The following is a 20,359-nucleotide window of genomic DNA, read 5'->3' on the forward strand; positions in this document are numbered from 1 at the left end:
AGGTAATGGGGGATACTCACTTTTCTGTGAGACGCCCCCTCGTCGTCATCAGGATCACTCCCCCCCCCACCCACCATATACACCCGGCGTACAAGGCGATTCCCGGCGTACAAGACGACCCCCGACTTTTAAGAAGATTTTCAGGGGTTAAAAAGTCGTCTTGTACGCCGGAAAATACGGTAATTCAGTTTTGGAGCACAGAGACAAATATCAATAACCACATATGTGAGACTGAGTGTTTAAAGATTAGGTTTTCTTTTCCATTGGTCTTTTTTGTAATATATATATATACACAGTACAGACCAAAAGTTTGGACTCACCCTCTCATTTAAAGATTTTTCTGTATTTTCATGACTATGAAAATTGTACATTCACACTGAAGGCATCAAAACTATGAATTAACACATGTGGAATTATATACTTAACAAAAAAGTGTGAAACAACTGAAATTATGTCTTATATTCTAGGTTCTTCAAAGTAGCCACCTTTTACTTTGATGACTGCTTTGCACACTCTTGGCATTCTCTTGATTAGCTTCAAGAGGTAGTTACCGGGAATGGTCTTCCAACAATCTTGAAGGAGTTCCCAGAGATGCTTAGCACTTGTTGGCCCTTTTGCCTTCACTCTGCGGTCCAGCTCACCCCAAACCATCTCGATTGGGTTCAGGTCTGGTGACTGTGGAGGCCAGGTCATCTGGCGTAGCACCCCATCACTCTCCTTCTTGGACAAATAGCCCTTACACAGCCTGGAGGTGTGTTTGGGGTCATTGTCCTGTTGAAAAATAAATGATTGTCCAACTAAACGCAAACCGGATGGAATAGCATGCCGCTGCAAGATGCTGTGGCAGCCATGCCGGTTCAGTATGCCTTCAATTTTGAATAAATCCCCAACAGTGTCACCAGCAAAGCACCCCCACACCATCACACCTCCTCCTCCATGCTTCACGGTGGGAACCAGGCATGTAGAGTCCATCCGTTCACCTTTTCTGCTATTTTACTATGAAGGCCTGCTGCACAAAGTCTCCTCTTAACAGTTGTTGTAGAGATATGTCTGCTGCTAGAACTCTGTGTGGCATTGACCTGGTCTCTAATCTGAGCTGCTGTTAACCTGCGATTTCTGAGGCTGGAGACTTGGATAAAGTTATCCTCAGAAGCAGAGGTGACTCTTGGTCTTCCTTTCCTGGGGCGGCCCTCATGTGAGCCAGTTTCTTTGTAGCGCTTGATGGTTTTTGCCACTGCACTTGGGGACACTTTCAAAGTTTTCCCAATTTTTCTGACTGACTGACCTTCATTTCTTAAAGTAATGATGGCCACTCTTTTTTCTTTACTTAGCTTTTTTCTTGCCATAATACAAATTCTAACAGTCTATTCAGTAGGACTATCAGCTGTGTATCCACCAGACTTCTGCACAACACAACTGATGTTCCCAACCCCATTTATATGGCAAAAAATCCCACTTATTAAACCTGACAAGGCACACCTGTGAAGTGAAAACCATTCCCGGTGACTACCTCTTGAAGCTCATCAAGAGAATGCCAAGAGTGTGCAAAACAGTCATCAAAGCAAAAGGTGACTATTTTTTAAGAACCTAGAATATAAGACATATTTTCAGGTGTTTCTCACTTTTTTGTTAAGTATATAATTCCACATGTGTTCATTCATAGTTTTGATGCCTTCAGTGTGAATGTACAATTTTCATAGTCATGAAAATACAGAAAAATCTTTATATGAGAAGGTGTGTCCAAACTTTTGGTCTGTACTGTATATATATATACAGCTATGGCAAAAATTAAGAGACCACTGTACAGTTGTATAAAAATCAGCTTCTCTACATGTCTGACAACCATTCCATTCCAGTGTCAGTTGAATTCCAACCAGAGTACACCTCATTCTACTTAATGTGCTTCTGACTAGGTGATCACCTGAACCAAATCTTATTTAATGAAGGAAAGTATAAAAAACCCTGCTGTGGTGTTCACAATCCTCTCTGTAAAAGGACAAGCTGGATGGAAAAACAAGTGCTAGTAATATCCCAAAAGTAATAGGAATGAAAAAATAACTTTTAGCCATGCCAAAGGAGTTGAAAAGAAAAGTCTTGAGTGAGGAAAAGAAGGGCTTAATTCTAGTTTTACTAGCAGAGGTACACAGTGAGCGTCATGTTGCCTCTATCCTTAAAATTTCTTAAACGGCAGTCCATTACAGCCAGGTCAAGCAGCAGACATTGGGGACAACAAAGCTACAGACCTGCAGAGGCCGAAAACGACTCTCCACTGACCGGGATGACAGTCATCTTATTCGAATGTCACTCAGCAACCACAGGATGACATCAAGTGACCTACAAAAGGAATGGCAAATGGCAGCAGGGATGAAGTGCACGGCAAGAACAGTTCGTAACAAGAGGCAGGACTCAAGCCATGTAAAGCTAGAAAAAAGCCTTTCATCAATGAGAAGCAAAGGAGAGCCAGGCTGAAGTTTGCCAAAGACCATAATGATTGGACCCTAGAGGACTGGAGTAAGATAATCCAACACCTGGTCGTCTAGTGGTTACATGGAGACCTGGAGAGGCGTACAAGCCACAGTGTCTTGCACCCTTTGTGAAATTTGGTGCAGTATCGGTGATGATTTGGGGATGCTTCAGCCAGGCTGGAATTTGGACAGGTTAATCTTTGCGAAGGACGTATGAATCAAGCCGCATACAAGGTTATCCTGGAAAAACAGTTGATTCCTTCTGCTCAGGCAATGTTCTCCCACTCTGAGGACTGTTTTTTCCAGCAGGACAATGCGCTATGCCACACAGCTAGGTCAATCAAGGTGTGGATGAAGGATCACCACATCAAATCCCTGTCATGGCCAGCCCAATCTCCAGATCTGAACCCCATTTAAAACCTCTGGAATGTAATCAAGAGGAAGATGGATAGTCACAAGCCATCAAACAAAGAACTGCTTACATTTTTGTACCAGGAGTGGCATAAGGTCACCCAAAAGCAGTGTGAAAGACTGCTGGAAAGCATGAAAGCCACAAAATATTGATTTCTGAACTCTTCCTTAGTTAAAAATTAGTATTGTTGTTTCTAAATGATTATGAACTTGTTTTTTTGCATTATTTGAGGTCTGCAAGCAATGCATTTTTTTGGTTATTTTGACCATTTCTCATTTTCAGAAAATAAATACAAAATTTATTGCTTGGAACTTCGGAGACATGTTGTCAGTAGTTTATAGAATAAAAGAACAATTTACATTTTACTCAAAAATATACCTATAAAGAGAAAAATCATACAAACTGAAAATTTTGCAGTGGTCTCTTAATTTTTGCCAGAGCTGTGTGTGTGTGTGTATATATATATATATATATATATATATATATATATATATATATATATATATATATATATATATATATATATATATATATATATACTGTGTGAAGAATTATTAGGCTACTGAGTATTTTATCCATATAATAATTGTTAAGCATATGCAGTAGGGGAAATAAGTATTGATCCCTTGCTGATTTTGTAAGTTAGCCCGCTGACAAACACATGAACAGTCTATAATTTTAAGGGTAGGTTAATTTTAACATTAAGAGATTGGATAACAAAAATAAAATCCAGAAAATCACATTGTATAAATTATATATATTTATTTGCATTTTGCAGTGAGAAATAAGTATTTGATCCCCTACCAACCATTAAGAATTCTGGCTCCTACATACCAGTTAGACGCTCCTAATCAACTCATTACCTGCATTAAAGACAGTGGTCTTACATAGTCACCTTTATAAAAGACCCCTGTCCACAGACTCAATTAATCAGTCAGACTCTAACCTCTACAACATGGGCAAGACCAAAGGGCTTTATAAGGATGTCAGGGACAAGATCATAGACCTGCACAAAGCTGGAATGGGCTACAAAGCCATAAATAAGATGCTGGGTGAGAAGGAGACAACTGTTGGTGCAATAGTAAGAAAATGGAAGACATACAAAATGACTGTCAATTGTCATCGATCTGGGGCACCATGCAAAATTTAACCTTGTGGGGTATCCTTGATCATGAGGAAGATGAGAGATCAGCCTAAAACTACCTGAGGGGAACTTCTTAACGATCTCAAGGCAGCTGGGGTCACAGTCACCAAGAAAACCATTGGTAACACATTACGCCGTAAAGGCTTAGATTGGAAGAAGGTGCTGTGGTCAGATGAGACAAAAATTTAGGTCTTTGGCATTAACTTAACTTGCCGCTTTTGGAGGAAGAGACATGCTGCCTGTGACCCAAAGAACACCGTCCCCACTGTCAAGAATGGAGGTGGAAACATTATAATTTGGGGGTGTTTCTCTGCTAAGGGCACAGGACTACTTCACCACATAAATGGGAGGATGGCTGGAGCCATGTACCGTAAAATCCTGAGTGACAACCTCCTTCCCTCCGCCAGGACATTAAAAATGGGTTGTAGCTAGGTCTTCCAGCAAGACAATGACCCAAAACATACAGCCAAGGCAACAAAGGAGTGACTCAAAAAGAAGCACATTAAGGTCATGGAGTGGCCTAGCCAGAAAACTTATGGAGGGAGTTGAAGCTCCGAGTTTCCAAGCAACAATCTCAAAATCTGAATGATTTAGAAATGATCTGCAAAGAGGAGTGGACCAAAATTTCTCCTGATATGTGCAGAAACCTCATCATCGACTACAAAAAAGTCTGACTGCTGTGCTTGCCAACAAGGGTTTTACCACCAAGTATTGTCTTGTTTGCCAGAGGGATCAACTACTTATTTCTCACTGCAAAATGCAAATAAATTTATATAATTTATACAATGTGATTTTCTAGATCTTATTTTTGATATTCTAAACTTACAAAATCAGCAAGGGATCAAGTACTTATTTCCCCCACTGTATTCCAACTCCAAGCTGTATAGACTTGAATACTTATTGAATGAAGCAGATCAGGTGATGTGTATTCATGTAATCAGGAAGGGTGCGACCAAAGGATACAACACCAGTTTATCAACATGTGCAGAATTACTAGACAGCTTGTTTTCTTCAGACAAAATGGACCAAGAAAAGATTTAACTCTCTGAAAAATCAAAAATTGTGATGCAGCACTCTTGAAATTGCTAAGATATTGGGGCGTGATCACACAACCATCAAAAAAACCTTGTTTATTAGCAGGACAATGCTCCATTAAATGCATTGAAGTCTCCACTGCTTGGCTGCCAGTAAAGGCTTTGTAGATGAAAGAATAATGACTTGTCCTCTCCCTCACTTGTCTTAAACTCTGTTGAATACTTGTGTGCCCTTCTAAAAATGGGAGATTAAGGCCATGTGCACACGTTCAGTATTTTTCGTGTTTTTTTCGTGTTTTTTCGCTATAAAAACGCGAAAAAAACGCTTACATATGCCTCCCATTATTTTAAGTGTATTCCGCATTTCTTGTGCAAATGTTCATTAAATTTGCGGAATTGCGGGGATCCGCACACCTAGGAATGCATTGATCTGATTACTTCCCGCACGGGGCTGTGCACACCATGCGGGAAGTAAGCGGATTATGTGCGGTTGGTACCCAGGGTGGAGGAGAGGAGACTCTCCTCCACGGACTGGACACCATATAATTGGTCAAAAAAAAAGAATTAAAATAAAAAATAGTGATATACTCACCTTCGATGGCCCCCCGAAGTGTTCCCGCCTCCTGCGCTGCATGCTGCCACTTCCGTTTCTATAGATGGTGTGGTGAAGGACCTGCAATGACGTTGCTGTCTTGTGATTGGTCGCGTGACCGCTCATGTGACCGCTCACGTGACCGCGACGTCATCGAAGGTCCTGCACACACCATCTATAGGAACGGACGCCGCTGAGGAGATCGGCTGTCTGCAGAGGGTGAGTATAACCATTTTTTAATTTTTTTATTATTTTTAACATGATATCTTTTTACTATTGATGCTGCATAAGCAGCATCTATAATAAAAAGTTGGTCACACTTGTCAAACAGTATGTTTGACAAGTGTGACCAACCTGTCAGTCAGTTTTCCAAGCGATGCTACAGATCCCTTGGAAAACTTTAGCATTCTGCAAGCTAATTACGCTTGCAAAATGCTAAAAAAACACGAAAAAAACGGGAAAAAAACGCAAAAATAAATGGGAATTTCTTGCAGAAAATTTCCGGTTTTCTTCAGGAAATTTCTGCAAGAAATCCTGACGTGTGCACATACCCTTACAGTGAAGGAGAACAGTACACCTCTCTGAATAGTGTCTGGGAGGCTGTGGTTGGTGCTGTCCAAAAAGTTGATCGTTAACAGATTAAGAAATTAGCTCCATGAATGGAAGGCTTATGACTATTATTGAGAAGAAGGGTGGCTATATGGGTCACTGATTTTTTTTATATCAAATGTATTTTTGTACATTGTGAGTTGTTTGGTTAATATTCTCACTTTAACATATGAAAATAAATAACTGAGATTTAGTTGCATAACAATTCTGCACACTAATAGTTTCCCAATAATTCAGCACACATGGATATTCTAAGAAAGAAAAAATCGCTTTTAATTTCTTAAATATTCAGGGTTCAAGCTTAGTAATCTTTTGGATTGATCGAGAAATTTAAGTCTGCAATAGCTTTACACTTATATAATATTTTGTACTTAGTATTCCAAAGCATGAAATGGCAGGATAGGCAGTTACCTATGGCAGATGTGTTTGCCATTGACAAAGGAAGCCCCCACCTTTTGTTAAGCCTAACTGTTGGTATTAATTATGTCACTTAAGGTATTAAACAGAGTGGATCAGAGGCATCTCTCATCAGTCATTACAGCAGGAGCCAGGGTGTCAGTCACGGACAGACTCCCACTGTGGATAGCACAGGCATAAAACACAACATTGTACATCATGGTGTCAAATAGTATTAAACTTTAGCATAATAGCTATACATAGACCATGACACTATTTTATTGAGGCATAACTCACGATGAAAACTAGTCACAAAGAAACACAGTAAATAGATCACGATACTCGCTGAACGGGTTTTTCATAATGTACCCATTCCGGTGGTATGGTCTCCCATTCTATAGATATTGGGCTTCACTTTTACCCGGCTCCAGCCAAAACTGTCTTTATCGTCTTGATGAAACTTGCAGAGATCAGTCTCAAAGTCACAGCCAGCTTCTTCTGGATTGAATACTGCCCCTATAAAATACATTAGATCTCAGAAGGAATGTTGTAAAAAAACGCATATAGTGTCATTCTTTATTCAGAACACAGCTGTTGTTGCAGTCCTAAAGGGTATCCGTACTTTCAAGCATCTTTTCAGAACAAACTGCCCGGTGTGACTACAATAAATAAAAATAACACTATTTCTGTGCATTACGTGATTTGTTTCTGGCATTCTCACCAGTATTCCCTTTCTGCAGACTCAATCTCTAATTTGCAATCTACTCTAGGCTTGTGGGTGGAGCCTAGCTGCTATGAGATCTCACATACACAGCACTGTACTCAGGATTTCTGCTGTTCATTCCATTCTTAGAACTCAAGAGACAAGCAGCAGCATTGAGGAAACTACTGTATATAGCAGCTGTGATCAGTGTAGATATGAATCCAGCTCTGTGTGAGGTAAAAGACTTATTAGAAGGCTCAGCATTATTTTTCTGTACCTTCCTCTGCTTGTTTTCTCTCCTTGCTCCTCTCTCTTCCTCCCCCCTCCATATAGTATAATGGGCTTTGTCATGTTAAACCATGGTGAGCAAGCAGTCCATCTTCTCTGAGCAAGACAGATTTGGGCTGTTCTTTTCTGAGTAGCAGACAATTTCAAAAGCCAGGGGGAGTGAAGTGGTTTTATAATTGGGAAAGCAAGCCAATTTTTCTGATAAGATATATTACAAACTTTCTTGTTTGTTCACCTAAACTATTGATTTATGCAAAGTCTGTTGAAACTACAGTTATATTTTAAAGAACAAAACAGGCAGATAAAGGTGTTGATGTCATTCCACATGTTCCTAGTTACTTTCATATTTTACAAAGAATAAATATCAAAGGGAAAGTAAATGCAATACGAGATCAGGAATTAATATTTTCAACATTCATCTGCTTTTTCAATGACACCAGACATATGTCATGGGGATTGAATACAATATATTGCTGTTTATCTAGATAGTTTACAACAGCCAGATTTTTATATGCACTACTTATCAATTTTTCAAGCATAGGATTATGCTTGGAAGTGGTGAGCATGACTTATAGACTATACACTTCATTCCTATTACAGGGTTAATGTTTGTCAGACTCTCCCTGAGCTTCTGTCTTTAGATTAATAAGCTCTCTGGTGTGCATCTCATCAGGAAATAATATTAAAGGGGTTATCCTGTCAAATAATATTAATAACTTATCCTTAGGATAGGTAATCAACAATGGATCTATGGGTTTCTAACACCACCAGTAATCAGCTGCTATTTGTTCCAGCAGAAGCGGATGTAAACTCATGGAATGAACTGCAAAGTGCAGCTGAATTCATTGTGTAGTGGCAACTGCCGGGTACTACAGCGCAGCTCCTATCAAAAGAAGAGAACCAATTCTGCAGTACTTGGTAGCGGTCACTACACATTGAAAAGAGCTGCAGATATGCGCCATGTGTTTACATCCAGTGGCTTTCGGAGCAAACAGCAGCTGATTGTAGGGGTACCATGTGTTGAGCCCCCCCTGATCAGAGATGGACTACCCTGAAAAAAACATCAATATTAAATAACGGGACAAACCCTTTAAGTGATTTGTCTCATTATAAGTTTTATGCTACATCTTAAAAACTATTCCTAATTCCTCTGCACTATTTCAAACATGACAAAATAAAGAAAGATTAGTTTTATCTGTCTTCCATTAATTAATGCAGTCAGTATTTTTCTCCATTTTGCTCTCAGTAAGCCATCCCTATAGAAGAAGAGACACCGAGATGGATTACAGGACATGGGGCAAGGTATGCATCTCTACTCGTGCTCTACTGTCTGGCAATTCACATACCAGAGAGGTAGGTTTTCAGTTCAGTGCACGCAAACCACTAAACCATGGCACGGGAAGAGAGGGCAATGAAGTTACAGCACCTATAGTACTGGCAGAATGTTAATGACAAGAGGTCACACTCTTGGGGCTTGCTCACACTGTCATATATTCTCTCATGCAAGAGAATTGGGCTGATTTATCCTACTGAAACTAGGATCATTAAAGGGTTATTTCAATCTTCATAATATTGTTGGATATTCATTGTAATACTAAGTGAATTTTGCGATTTGCTGCTTATTAACCTTTGTGTCTGTAATTGAGATATTAACAGTTTTCTTTACAGCTTGTTGCCTAGGAGACCGACCACTGCTATCTGGCTTGTAAGCACTGCGCTGAAGTTGGCAGGTAATAGGAAGTAACAGCGCACTCCAGCTATTCTTGTCTTCTTAAAAACATTGCTTACTATATCATTAGGGAAGGGCTTGTAAGTAGTGATGAGCGAGTGTGCTCCTTACTCGAGTTTTCCGAGCATGCTCAGGTGTTTTCCGAGTATTTTGGGTGTGCTCGTAGATTGTTTGAGTCCCCGCAGCTGCATGATTTGCAGCTGCTAGACAGCCTGAATACATGTGAGGATTCCCTAACTAACAGGCAATCCATGCATGTGTTCAGGATGTCTAACAGCCACAAATCATGCAGCTGCAGGGACACCAACATAATCTACAAGGACGCCTAAAATACTTGGAGAACACCCGAGCATGCTTGGAAAACTCGAGTAACGAGTCACTATTCACTACTTGTAAGCACTACACATGTTCCAATGTCTAGCAGGGGTAATCGGTCTCCAAGGCAACAAAACACAGAAAAGTGTTCATATCTCAAGAACAGATTAAAACTTTAATAAGCAGTAAATTGCAAAATTCCTTGTATGTACAAACACTATTCAACAATACACATTTACAATATGAGTATGGGAAAAACCCTTTAAGCTTCTACTCTGATTTTGGGTGAAAAAACAGGTATGTGGTGATTTTTTTTAGCATTTCAGGGGAAAATGTTCTTTGAACCTTTTACAGTGAAGACAGATCTATTATAGATTGCATTTGTGTCCTTGACTGTACTAGGTTGTGATGGAAAGAACTTGGCGGTCCACATGACCTAACAATGAGATCAGTTAGTTTGTATGCCAAATGTAAAACTATTTGCCAAAACCGAATAAGCCTTGAAAAAAAAGTTTTTTGAAAATGCAACAGACTGTCTAGATATTGTATACAGTACACAGTTACATAAGCTATCCCTCCTGGCCTGATGACATAATCTCTGTTATGGAGGCATATATCACGCAGTGCACGCGACCCTGAGAGCGGCCACCACTCTTCCATTCCTAACCGGCCAGCAGACATGCATAGCTTACATCTGGAAGGTTTGCGATTTCTTTATGATGAAAGGCATGTTACTATGGGATGCTCTTATCATAGCACTCTACGGTCAAAATATACAAGAAGTATCTCATTTTGTAATATAAACCTTTTTTCACCTAATTAAATAATTAATTTATTATGTGTGCAATTATCCAATTCATTCTTGTTGCCAGGACTTTGTCCAAAGCCATATATCAGTCTAATGTTTAGAAATGAGCGAATCGATTCATAAGAGCCTAATCCATGCGGGAGCCATGAGAACAGCCTCCAACATTCCGGCCTCCCCAGCTCCTCCTCTGATTAGCCTAGCCCGGCATGTTGCCTTGGGTGCGTTGCATGTCACGAGTAATGAAAGAAGAGCAGGTAGGAGGCGTTTCGCAGAGCTTCTGCCTGACCAGGGTAATTTGATCAACTCTAATACTGTGTGTAATATCTCTACATAGAATTTAGCTTAAAGGGGTTGTCCAGCTCAAATCGTTAAGTCTGCATTCACTCTGTGTGACTGTAGACTTATGAATCCCCCCAGTCTGTGCACTATGGGGATCCACCGGTTTCTAAGCTAGGACTGGAGGGTATATATAAGTTACTGTATATACATTCTCCCGGCCAGAACCCGACAGCTGGGCATGGCCTCACTCAATAGACTTGTAGACTAGTGTATGGACGCAAGGCTGCGCCCACTGGCCGGGCCCTGGCCTGGAGTATGTATAACTCATACTTACCCCCCAGTCCCTGCTCAGAAACTGGCAAATCCCTGCAGCGCACAGTGCGATCACTGGGGGGATTCCTAAGTCTGCAGTCACATAGAGTGAACGCAGACTTAACGATTTGGACAGGGCAACCCCAAGGAATAGTGGATGTAGAAATCTCCGAATTTATGTTACTAAGGCTTGAAAAATTGATTAAGAAAAAAACTTATTAAATTATTTTTAATGTATGTTTCTTGAAAATTTTTATAGGTGGATAAGTCATTGTAATTGTTACTTCATTTGATAATTATACCACATGCCTATATGGAAAACTCTGTCTCCTCCGCTGTCTGTAAGGAATTTAGACAGTAAATTTATGTCATACTTGGACTAGATCATCTTCTAATGGTACATTTTAGATATGAGAAAAATGCAGAAAGTAACATTCTGTAGTCAAAAACTGAGCCATAAATAGGTAGACAGACATAGGTAACCCATACCTCTTTCTTCAGTGCAGTATTCAGCAGAAAATGAAATATCATCCACAGCCACATAACCTGCTTGGATGCCATTGAATGCAACTTCAAAGACAATCTGAAATATGGAAACAACATTTTAATTTTGGGACAGAAATGACATTTTAAAGGGTTGTCATCTTTGGACAATCTCTATTGGTCAGGCACTAATCTGAACACAGGCTGTCCTGCTACTGTAAACCCCTGAGGATAGGTGTAATCTATGGGAAACTCAGCACCATGTGTTTCATTTTCAGCTATACTCAAGGGGAAACTATAAATTAGATGGTGCTCATCGGAATCAAATTACTATCATGTGTTGGGTCCTTCTGCAGTGGCTACTCATTTCAAACTTCTGAATGGAGGACCTTATCCTTGGACAGTGGTGTTCAGACCTTCAATGATTGTCAGAGTTGGTTATGTGCTTAAAAGGAAACTAACCTAATATTAAAACAAGGAAAGATGAAGGGATTACATCATAAAATCTACTACACATATACAGTATCCCACAAAAGGGAGTATACCCCTTGCATTTTTGTAAATATTTTTTTTTATATATTTTCATGGGACAACACTGAAGATATGACACTCTGATATAATGTAAAGTAGTCAGTGTACAGCTTGTCTAACAGTGTAAATTTGGTGTGCCCTCTAAATAATTCACACAGTCATTAATGTCTGCACCGCTGGCAACAAAAGTGCGTACACCTCTATGTGAAAATTGCCAAAATGTGCCCAAATTGTCAATATTTTGCGTGGCTTCCATTATTTTCAAGCAGTGCCTTATCCATTTGAGGATGCCCCACAGATGTTCAATAATGTTTAGGTCTGGAGACATGCTGTGCCAGTCCAGGACTTTTACCCTCAGTTTCTTTAGCAAGGCAGTGGTCGTCTTTTAGGTGTGTTTGGGGTCGTTATCATGTTGTAATACTGCCCTGCGCCCCACTTTCCGAACTGAGGGGATCATCCTCTGCTTCAGTTTGTCACAGTACGTGTTGGTATTCATGGTTCCCTCATTGAACTGTAGCTTCCCACAAACAGCAGTACTCATGCAGCCCCAAACCGCGACACTCCCACCACCATGCGTAACAATAGAGAAAACACACTTGTCTTTGTACTCATCACCTGGTTTTGTGCCACACACACTTGACACTATCTAATCCAAGTAAGTTTATCTTGCTCTCATCAAACCACAGGACATGATCCAGTAATCCATGTCTTTAGTGTGCTTGTCTTCAGCCAACTGTTTGGGGGCTTTCTTGTGCATCATCTTTAGAAGACGCTTCCTTCTGGTATGATAGCCAAGCAAACCAATTTGATGCAGTGCGCTGTGTATGGTCTGGGCAAGGACAGGCTGACCCTCACTCCTTTAACCTCTGCAGCTATGCTGGCAGCACTCATACGTCTATTTTCAATAGACAACCTCTGGATATGACACTGAGCACGTGCACTCAACTTCTTTGGTGGAGGACAGTTTTCAGTGGAACCTGTCTTGTTAAACCACTGTATGGTTTTGGCCACCATGCTGCAGCTCAGTTTCATGGTGCTGGCAATCTTCATCATAGCCTAGGCCTTCATAATGTAGAGCCACAATTCTATATTTCAGATCCTCAGCGAGTTCTGCCAGGAGGTGCCATGTTGAACTTCCAGTGACAAGTATGAGAAAGTGTGAAAGCAATAACACCAATTTTAACACACCTGCTCTCCATTCACACCTGAGACCTTGTAACACTAACGAATCACATGACATCGGGGAGGGAAAATAGCTAATTGGGCACAATTTGACCATTTTCACTTAGGGGTGTACTCACTTTTGTTGCCAGTGGTTTACACATTAATGGCTGTATGTTGAGCTCAGAGGCCACATCAAATTTACACAGTTATACAAGCTGTACACTGACTATTTTACATTGTATCAAACTGTCATATCTTCAGTGTTGTCCCATGAAAATATATAATAAAATTCTTACAAAAGTGTGAGAGGTGTACTCACTTTTGTGAGATACTGTATCAAATAAACCTACCTCTAATGGGTATAATGCATTTAAATCAACCTCAGCCAGGTTCCATTCTCCTTGTCTCACATCATTCATTTTCCAGATTTCCTCATAGGATCCATGTAAGTCTCTAGTATAGACCATAAAAATATTGCTACTTTCACGATGAAGCTGGTAATAAAAGGAAAGGCAGCCGGATATGGGAGTAACAATCATAGGAGACACCAACTGTGCTACTTCTTGGAACTGCTTGGCATAAACAGAGTCAACATACATATAGTGTCCTGTTAAATTAAAAAAGAGAGATTGGGAAAGGTGGCATATCATTTTTTTATTGTCTATTTATAGCATGATCAGCATGAGTATCTGTATGATCCCCAAGAACAACTTCTTACTTTATGTAACAATACTGTATATTATCCTTAGAACACCAACTTACACAATATCCAATACTTAGTGCGTGCAACAGAAATTAAGTATATACCCTACAAAAATGCCACACCTTATAGACAGTTAAAATATGTAATTTATTAGATTATTTCAAATCATATTCCCCTGAGGAAGCCAATGAGAGAAACGCGCTTTGGGCATAGGTAACCAGAGATTTTTGGGTAAATTATCTATCTGCCATCCTACTATTTATCTGTTATTGGACATGATCTAACATGCTTTTGTAACACTGCATTATCTATATATAGCAGTTCCTTAGCACTTGCGCTTTTTACTTACATGAATGTTTTCCATATATAGCCCTGGCAAAAATTAAGAGACCACCACATCAAAACCCTGTCATGGGCAGTCCAATCTCCAGACCTGAACCCAATTGAAAACCTCTGGAATGTAATCAAGAGGATGATGGAGAGTCACAAGCCATCAAACAAAGAAGAACTGCTTACATTTTTGCGCCAGAAGCAGTGTGAAACCTGGTGGAAAGCATGCCAAGACGCATGAAAGCGGTGATTAAAAATCATGGTTATTCCACAAAATATTGATTTCTGAATTCTTCCTGAGTTAAAACATTAGTATTGTTGTTTCTAAATGATTATAAACTCGATTTCTTTGCATTATTTGAGGTCTGAAAGCCCTGTTTTCTCTAAAGAATTTTGACCATTTTTCTTTGTCAGAAAAAAATTACAAAAATTATTGCTTGGAAATTCGGAGACATGTTGTCGGAAGTTAATAGAATAAAAGAGCAATTTACATTTTACTCAAAAATATACCTATAAAGAGAAAAATCAGACAAACTGAACATTTTGCAGTGGTCTCTTAATTTTTGCCAGAGCTGTAGGTATGGTTTGTTATATTCCTACTTGGTAGTTACATTTTAGTGTGTATCACTTACTATGAGAGAATTTATACACTCGCACTTTTGTTTTAGAATAATTTTTTCCCATGTAACAGATATACATCTGGTCTATTAAATTAATTGAATGTTGTGTCATTTTTAATTTAAGATTTTTTTTATCATGTATATTATTAATACACCCTGATATACATGTGGGATTTCCCTAACAAACAGGCAATCCCTACATGTGTTCAGACTGTCTAACAGCCAGAAATCATGCAGCTGCGGGGAGACAAACATAATCTACGAGCACACCCAAGATACTCGGAGAACACCCGAGCATGCTTGGAAAACTCGAGTAACGAGCACACTCGCTCATCACTATCAACCACCAATTGTGCAAGTTCTCCCACTTAAAAAGATGAGCGAGGCCTGTAATTGACATCATAGGTAGACCACAACTATGAGAGTAAAAATGAGAAAACAAATCCAGAAAATCACCTTGTCTGATTTGGCAAGATTTGTTTTTCAAATTATGATGGAAAATATATATTTGGTCATTAACAAAAGTTCATCTCAATATTTTGTTATATATCCTTTTTTGGCAATGACAGAGGTCAAACGTTTTCTGTAGGTTCACAAGGTTGGCACACACTGTTGGTGATATGTTGGCCCATTCCTCCTGTCGCTTGGCAACATGGACTTTCAACTCCCTCCAAAGGTTTTCTATGGGGTTGAGATCTGGAGACTGGCTAGGCCACTCCAGGACCTTCATATGCTTCTTACAAAGCCACTCCTTCGTTGTCCTGGCGGTGTGCTTGGGATCATTATCATGCTGAAAGACCCATCCATGTTTCATCTTGCTGATGGAAGGAAGTTTGCACTCAAAATCTCACGATACATGGCCCCATTCATTCTTTCATGCACATGGATCAGTTGTACTGGTCCCTTTGTAGAGAAACAGCCCCAAAGCATGATGTTGCCACCCCCATGTTTCACAGTATGTATGGTGTTCTTTGGCTGCAACTGAGCATTCTACCTCCTCCAAACACGACAAGTTTTGTTTCTACCAAACAGTTCTACTTTGGTTTCATCAGACCATATGACATTCTCCCAATACTCTTCTGGATAATCCAAATACTCTCTAGCAAACTTCAGATGGGCCCGAACATGTACTGGCTTAAGCAGGAGGACATGTCTGTCACTGCAGGATCTAAGTCCCTGGCGGTGTAATGTGTTACTGATGGTAGCCTTTGTTACTGTGGTCTCAGCTCTATTCAGGTTATTCACTAGGTCCCCGCGTGTGGTTCTTGGATTTTTGCTTATCGTTCTTGTGATCATGTTAACCCCACTGAGAGATCTTGCGTGTAGCCCCACATTGAGGGAGATTATCAGTGGTCTTGTATGTCTTCCATTTTCTTATTATTGCTCCCACAGTTGAGTTCATCACACCAAGCTGCTTGCCTATTGCAGATTCAGCCTTCCCAGCGTGGTGCAGGGCTACAATTTTGTTTCTGGTGTCCCTCGACAGCTATTTGGTTTCCACCATAGTGGAGTTTGGAGTATGACTGTTTGAAATTGTGGACAGGTGTCTTTTATACTGAAAACAAGCTCAAACAGGTGCCATTACTACAGATAATGAGTGGAGGACAGAGGAGCCTCTTAAAGAAGAAGTTACAGGTCTGTGTGAGCCAGAAATCTCCCATGTTTTGAGGTGACCAAATACTTATTTTCCACCATAATTTGCAAAATAAATCTTGCCAAATCAGACAAGGTGATTTTCTGGATTTGTTTTCTCATTTTGACTCTCATAGTTGTGGTCTACCTATGATGTCAATTACAGGCCTCTCTCATCTTTTTAAGTGGTAGAACTTGCACAATTGGTGGCAGACTAAATACTTTTTTTTCCAACTGCATGTCTTATGATATGCTTTTAAATAATCTAATAAATTACCGTATATATTTTAGCTATTTATAAGGTGTGGCATTTTTGTAGGGTACATAAGATATTATACTTACCAAAGTCAGTGCCAAGTGTGTGGTCTCTAGGCATAACAGCCTGAGCATTTCTGATGTTGCCTCCTCCAACAAACCAGTTTACATTTGGGTTCCAGCTGTTTACGTAGCCACAGAGATGGTTTTCTTCAAAATCACACTCTGCAACGATATAAAAGAAGTCAAAATGTTGATAATTACATACATAGATCATAATTAATATGATGCGATTCATCATAGGAGGCATTCTCTTTATGGATATTTGGAAAAAACAATGATCCTTGAGTGTCCAGACAAACTATTACTTTGTATGTAATAAAATATCGCAGTGCCTCCAAACTATTACTTTGTTTTCTGTGGCAAGAATATGAAAGGCTGAATTATAACCATGTAATTTATTATAGGTTTATTATTCCTTAGCTCTCCTTTCCCCAGTTGTGTTGCTACAGTGGATATACTGGCCTTTACATTTTCTTTTACATTATACACATGAACAAAAAAAATGCAGAATTCTTAATATGAAGCCTCATTCAATAGTCCATTTTTCTTGAACTTACAAGTGCTTCTCACAAAATTAGAATATCATCAAAAAGTTAATTTATTTCACTTCTTCAATACAAAAAGTAAAACTCATATATTATATAGTCATTACAAACAGAGTGATCTATTTCAAGTGTTTATTTCTGTTAATGTTGATGATTATGGCTTACAGCCAATGAAAAACCAAAAGTCATTATCTCAGTAAATTAGAATACTTTATAACACCAGCTTGAAAAATGATCTTCAAATCCGAAATGTTGGCCTACTGAAATGTATGTTCAGTAAATGCACTCAATACTTGGTCGGGGCTCATTTTGCATCAATTACTGCATCAAAGCGGCGAGGAATGAAGGCGATCAGCCTGTGGCACTGCTGAGGTGTTATGGAAGCCCAGGTTGCTTTGATAGCAACCTTCAGCTCGTCTGCATTGTTGGGTCTGGTGTCTCTCATCTTCCTCTTGACAATACCCCATAGAGTCTCTATGGGGTTAAGGTTAGGCAAGTTTGCTGGCCAATCAAGCACAGTGATACTGTTGTTTTTAAACCAGGTATTGGTACTTTTGGCAGTGTGGACAGGTGCCAAGTTCTGCTGGAGAATGAAATTTCCACCTCCAAAAAGCTTGTCAGCAGAGGGAAGCATCAAGTGCTCTAAAATTTCCTGGTAGACGGCTGTGCTGACTTTGGATTGTGTGCCTCTCCACTCTTCCTCCAGACTCTGGGACCTTGATTTCCAATTGAAATGCTAAATTTACTTTCATCTAAAAACAACACCTTGGACCACTGAGCAACAGTCCAGTTCTTTTTCTCAATGGCCCAGGTAAGACGCTTCTGGCGTTGTCTATTGGTCATGAGGCTTGACACAAGGAATGCGACACTTGTAGCCCATGTCCTGATACATCTGTGTGTGGTGGCTCTTGAAGCAATGACTCCAGCAGCAGTCCACTCCTTGTGAATCTCCCCCAAATTTTGGAATGGCCTTTCCATAACAATCCTTTCAAGGCTGTGGTGATCCCGGTTGCTTGTGCATCTTTTTCTTCCACTCAACTTTCCATTAATACGCTAGGATACAGCACTCTGTGAACAGCCAGCTTCTTTAGCAATGACCTTTTGTGGCTTACCCTCCTTGTGGAGTGTGTCAGTGACTGCCTTCTGGACATCTGTCAAGTCAGCAGTCTTGCCCATGATTGTGGAGCTTACTGAAACAGACTAAGGGGCCTTTTCAGACATTTTGGAAGCCTTTGCAGGTGTTTTTTTTGTTAATTATTTTAATTATTCTAATTTAGTGAGATAATGACTTTTGGGTTTTCATTGGCTGTAAGCCATAATCATCAACATTAACAAAAATAAACACATACAAATAGAACACTCTGTTTGTAATGACTCTATATAATGTATGAGTTTCACTTTTTGTACTGAAGAACTGAAATAAATTAACTTTTTGATGATATTATAATTTTGTGAGAAGTACCTGTATTCTATCATTGCTTTTCACAGATAGAGCATATACCATTGCAACCTGTGGATTTTTGTGTACCGTGTGTACGCAAAAAAATAGCATAGACATATAGTTTTTTATTTGGTCATGGATCAAAATTACCCATTCAAGTCTATGGGTCAACACTGCCATCCATGCGCTGTCGCTTTAAAAATTTATATTTTTTTATGAGAAAATCACTGATAAAACACTGATGGTAAAAATGAATACACTAATGAAAATCAGATCGTTTTTTTGCGTACAAGAAAAATCACTGGCATCTAAATTAAGCCTTTTGCAACTTAATGTTTAACACATTAATGACTTTCAATTTCCATTTTTGCACTTTTGGTTTTTCTTCCAAATCTTCCAAGAGCCATTTAGATTTTTTTTCATCGACTATGACTCCATTCATTTTAACATATGTAGTACTTAAAATGGGTAAGAAATGAGCTGGGTGAAATGGTGAAAAAAACCACTATTCCACCACTTTTCAAAAATCTTTTAATGGTGTAGTGCGATCAAAATATTCTGTGAAAGAGAGGGACACGACCTATGACACACCTATATGTCATAGGTGGTGAAGGGGTTAAAACCGTAGTTTCCAATACATTGCCTATGATTGCACTATGATTATAGTAATGTTAAAATTCTAGTGTTTCTTCATATTTTAGTGGTAAAAGGAAATCTGTCACCTGGTTTTTGCTGCTCCATCTGAGATCAGCATGATGTTGGGGGAAAGACCCTGATTCCAGTGTCACTTACTGAGCTGCTTGCTGCAGATTTGATAAAATCACTATTTTATTTGCTACAGATATCAGAGTTTTCTGAATGCTGAACTCTGTATAGCCCCGCCCACATCACTGATTGGCTGCTTTTTGTGTATAATGTGTTTAGGCAAAAAGCTGCCAATCAGTGGTGGGGGAGTGATTTAATTACCTGGACTACTAGCCCTCTAGTGATAATATCCTGCTGATAAAGTAATGATTATATCACGACTATAGCAAACAGCCTATAAAGTGATTACATTGCATCAGGTTCTCTGTCTCTTCATTATGTTGCTCTCAGATTAAGTGGCAAAAACCTGGTGACAGATTTCCTTTAAAGAAAATTCAGAACTTTGTAAAAAAAAAAAAAATGGCTTGTATAACCATAATCTGAGCCACACAATTTTTTTTATTTTTCAGTCAGGAGAAAACTGGAAGACAATAGTGCAAAATAGGATCTTACCGAGATAGAGACTAGGAGAACGATAGGTGCCGGGATGAGCTCACTTGGCAGGGTTGTGTACCACAACACCAAAGAAAAATCAGTAGATCGGCTGCTACAGATCCAGAATACATACAAAGGAAAGGAAAAACAAGGAGGATGGATCTTTCACTGCGCTGCCGAATACATCATATGATGAAAAAGGAGGCAATGTATTGGAAACTATGATTTTAACCCCTTCACCTCCTATGACATATAGGTGTATCATAG

The 20,359-nt window shown here is 39.5% G+C and overlaps 1 protein-coding gene across 2 annotated transcripts in view; it reads right to left on the reverse strand.

Moving 5' to 3' along the window:
• MAMDC2 (MAM domain containing 2) overlaps positions 1 to 20,359 on the reverse strand; it is a 188,703-nt gene that overhangs the window by 68,303 nt on the left and 100,041 nt on the right. For both annotated transcript variants that reach the window (XM_077249066.1, XM_077249067.1), the window contains exons 5-8: positions 16,892 to 17,029; positions 13,615 to 13,871; positions 11,576 to 11,669; positions 7,022 to 7,168 (exon numbers count right to left, since the gene is read on the reverse strand). In XM_077249066.1, the coding sequence (XP_077105181.1) occupies positions 7,022 to 7,168; positions 11,576 to 11,669; positions 13,615 to 13,871; positions 16,892 to 17,029 (636 nt within the window). The remainder of the gene's footprint in view (positions 1 to 7,021; positions 7,169 to 11,575; positions 11,670 to 13,614; positions 13,872 to 16,891; positions 17,030 to 20,359) is intronic.

This window comes from Ranitomeya variabilis, chromosome 1, assembly GCF_051348905.1.
Source record: "Ranitomeya variabilis isolate aRanVar5 chromosome 1, aRanVar5.hap1, whole genome shotgun sequence".
In the NCBI taxonomy this organism is placed as follows: domain Eukaryota; kingdom Metazoa; phylum Chordata; class Amphibia; order Anura; family Dendrobatidae; genus Ranitomeya; species Ranitomeya variabilis.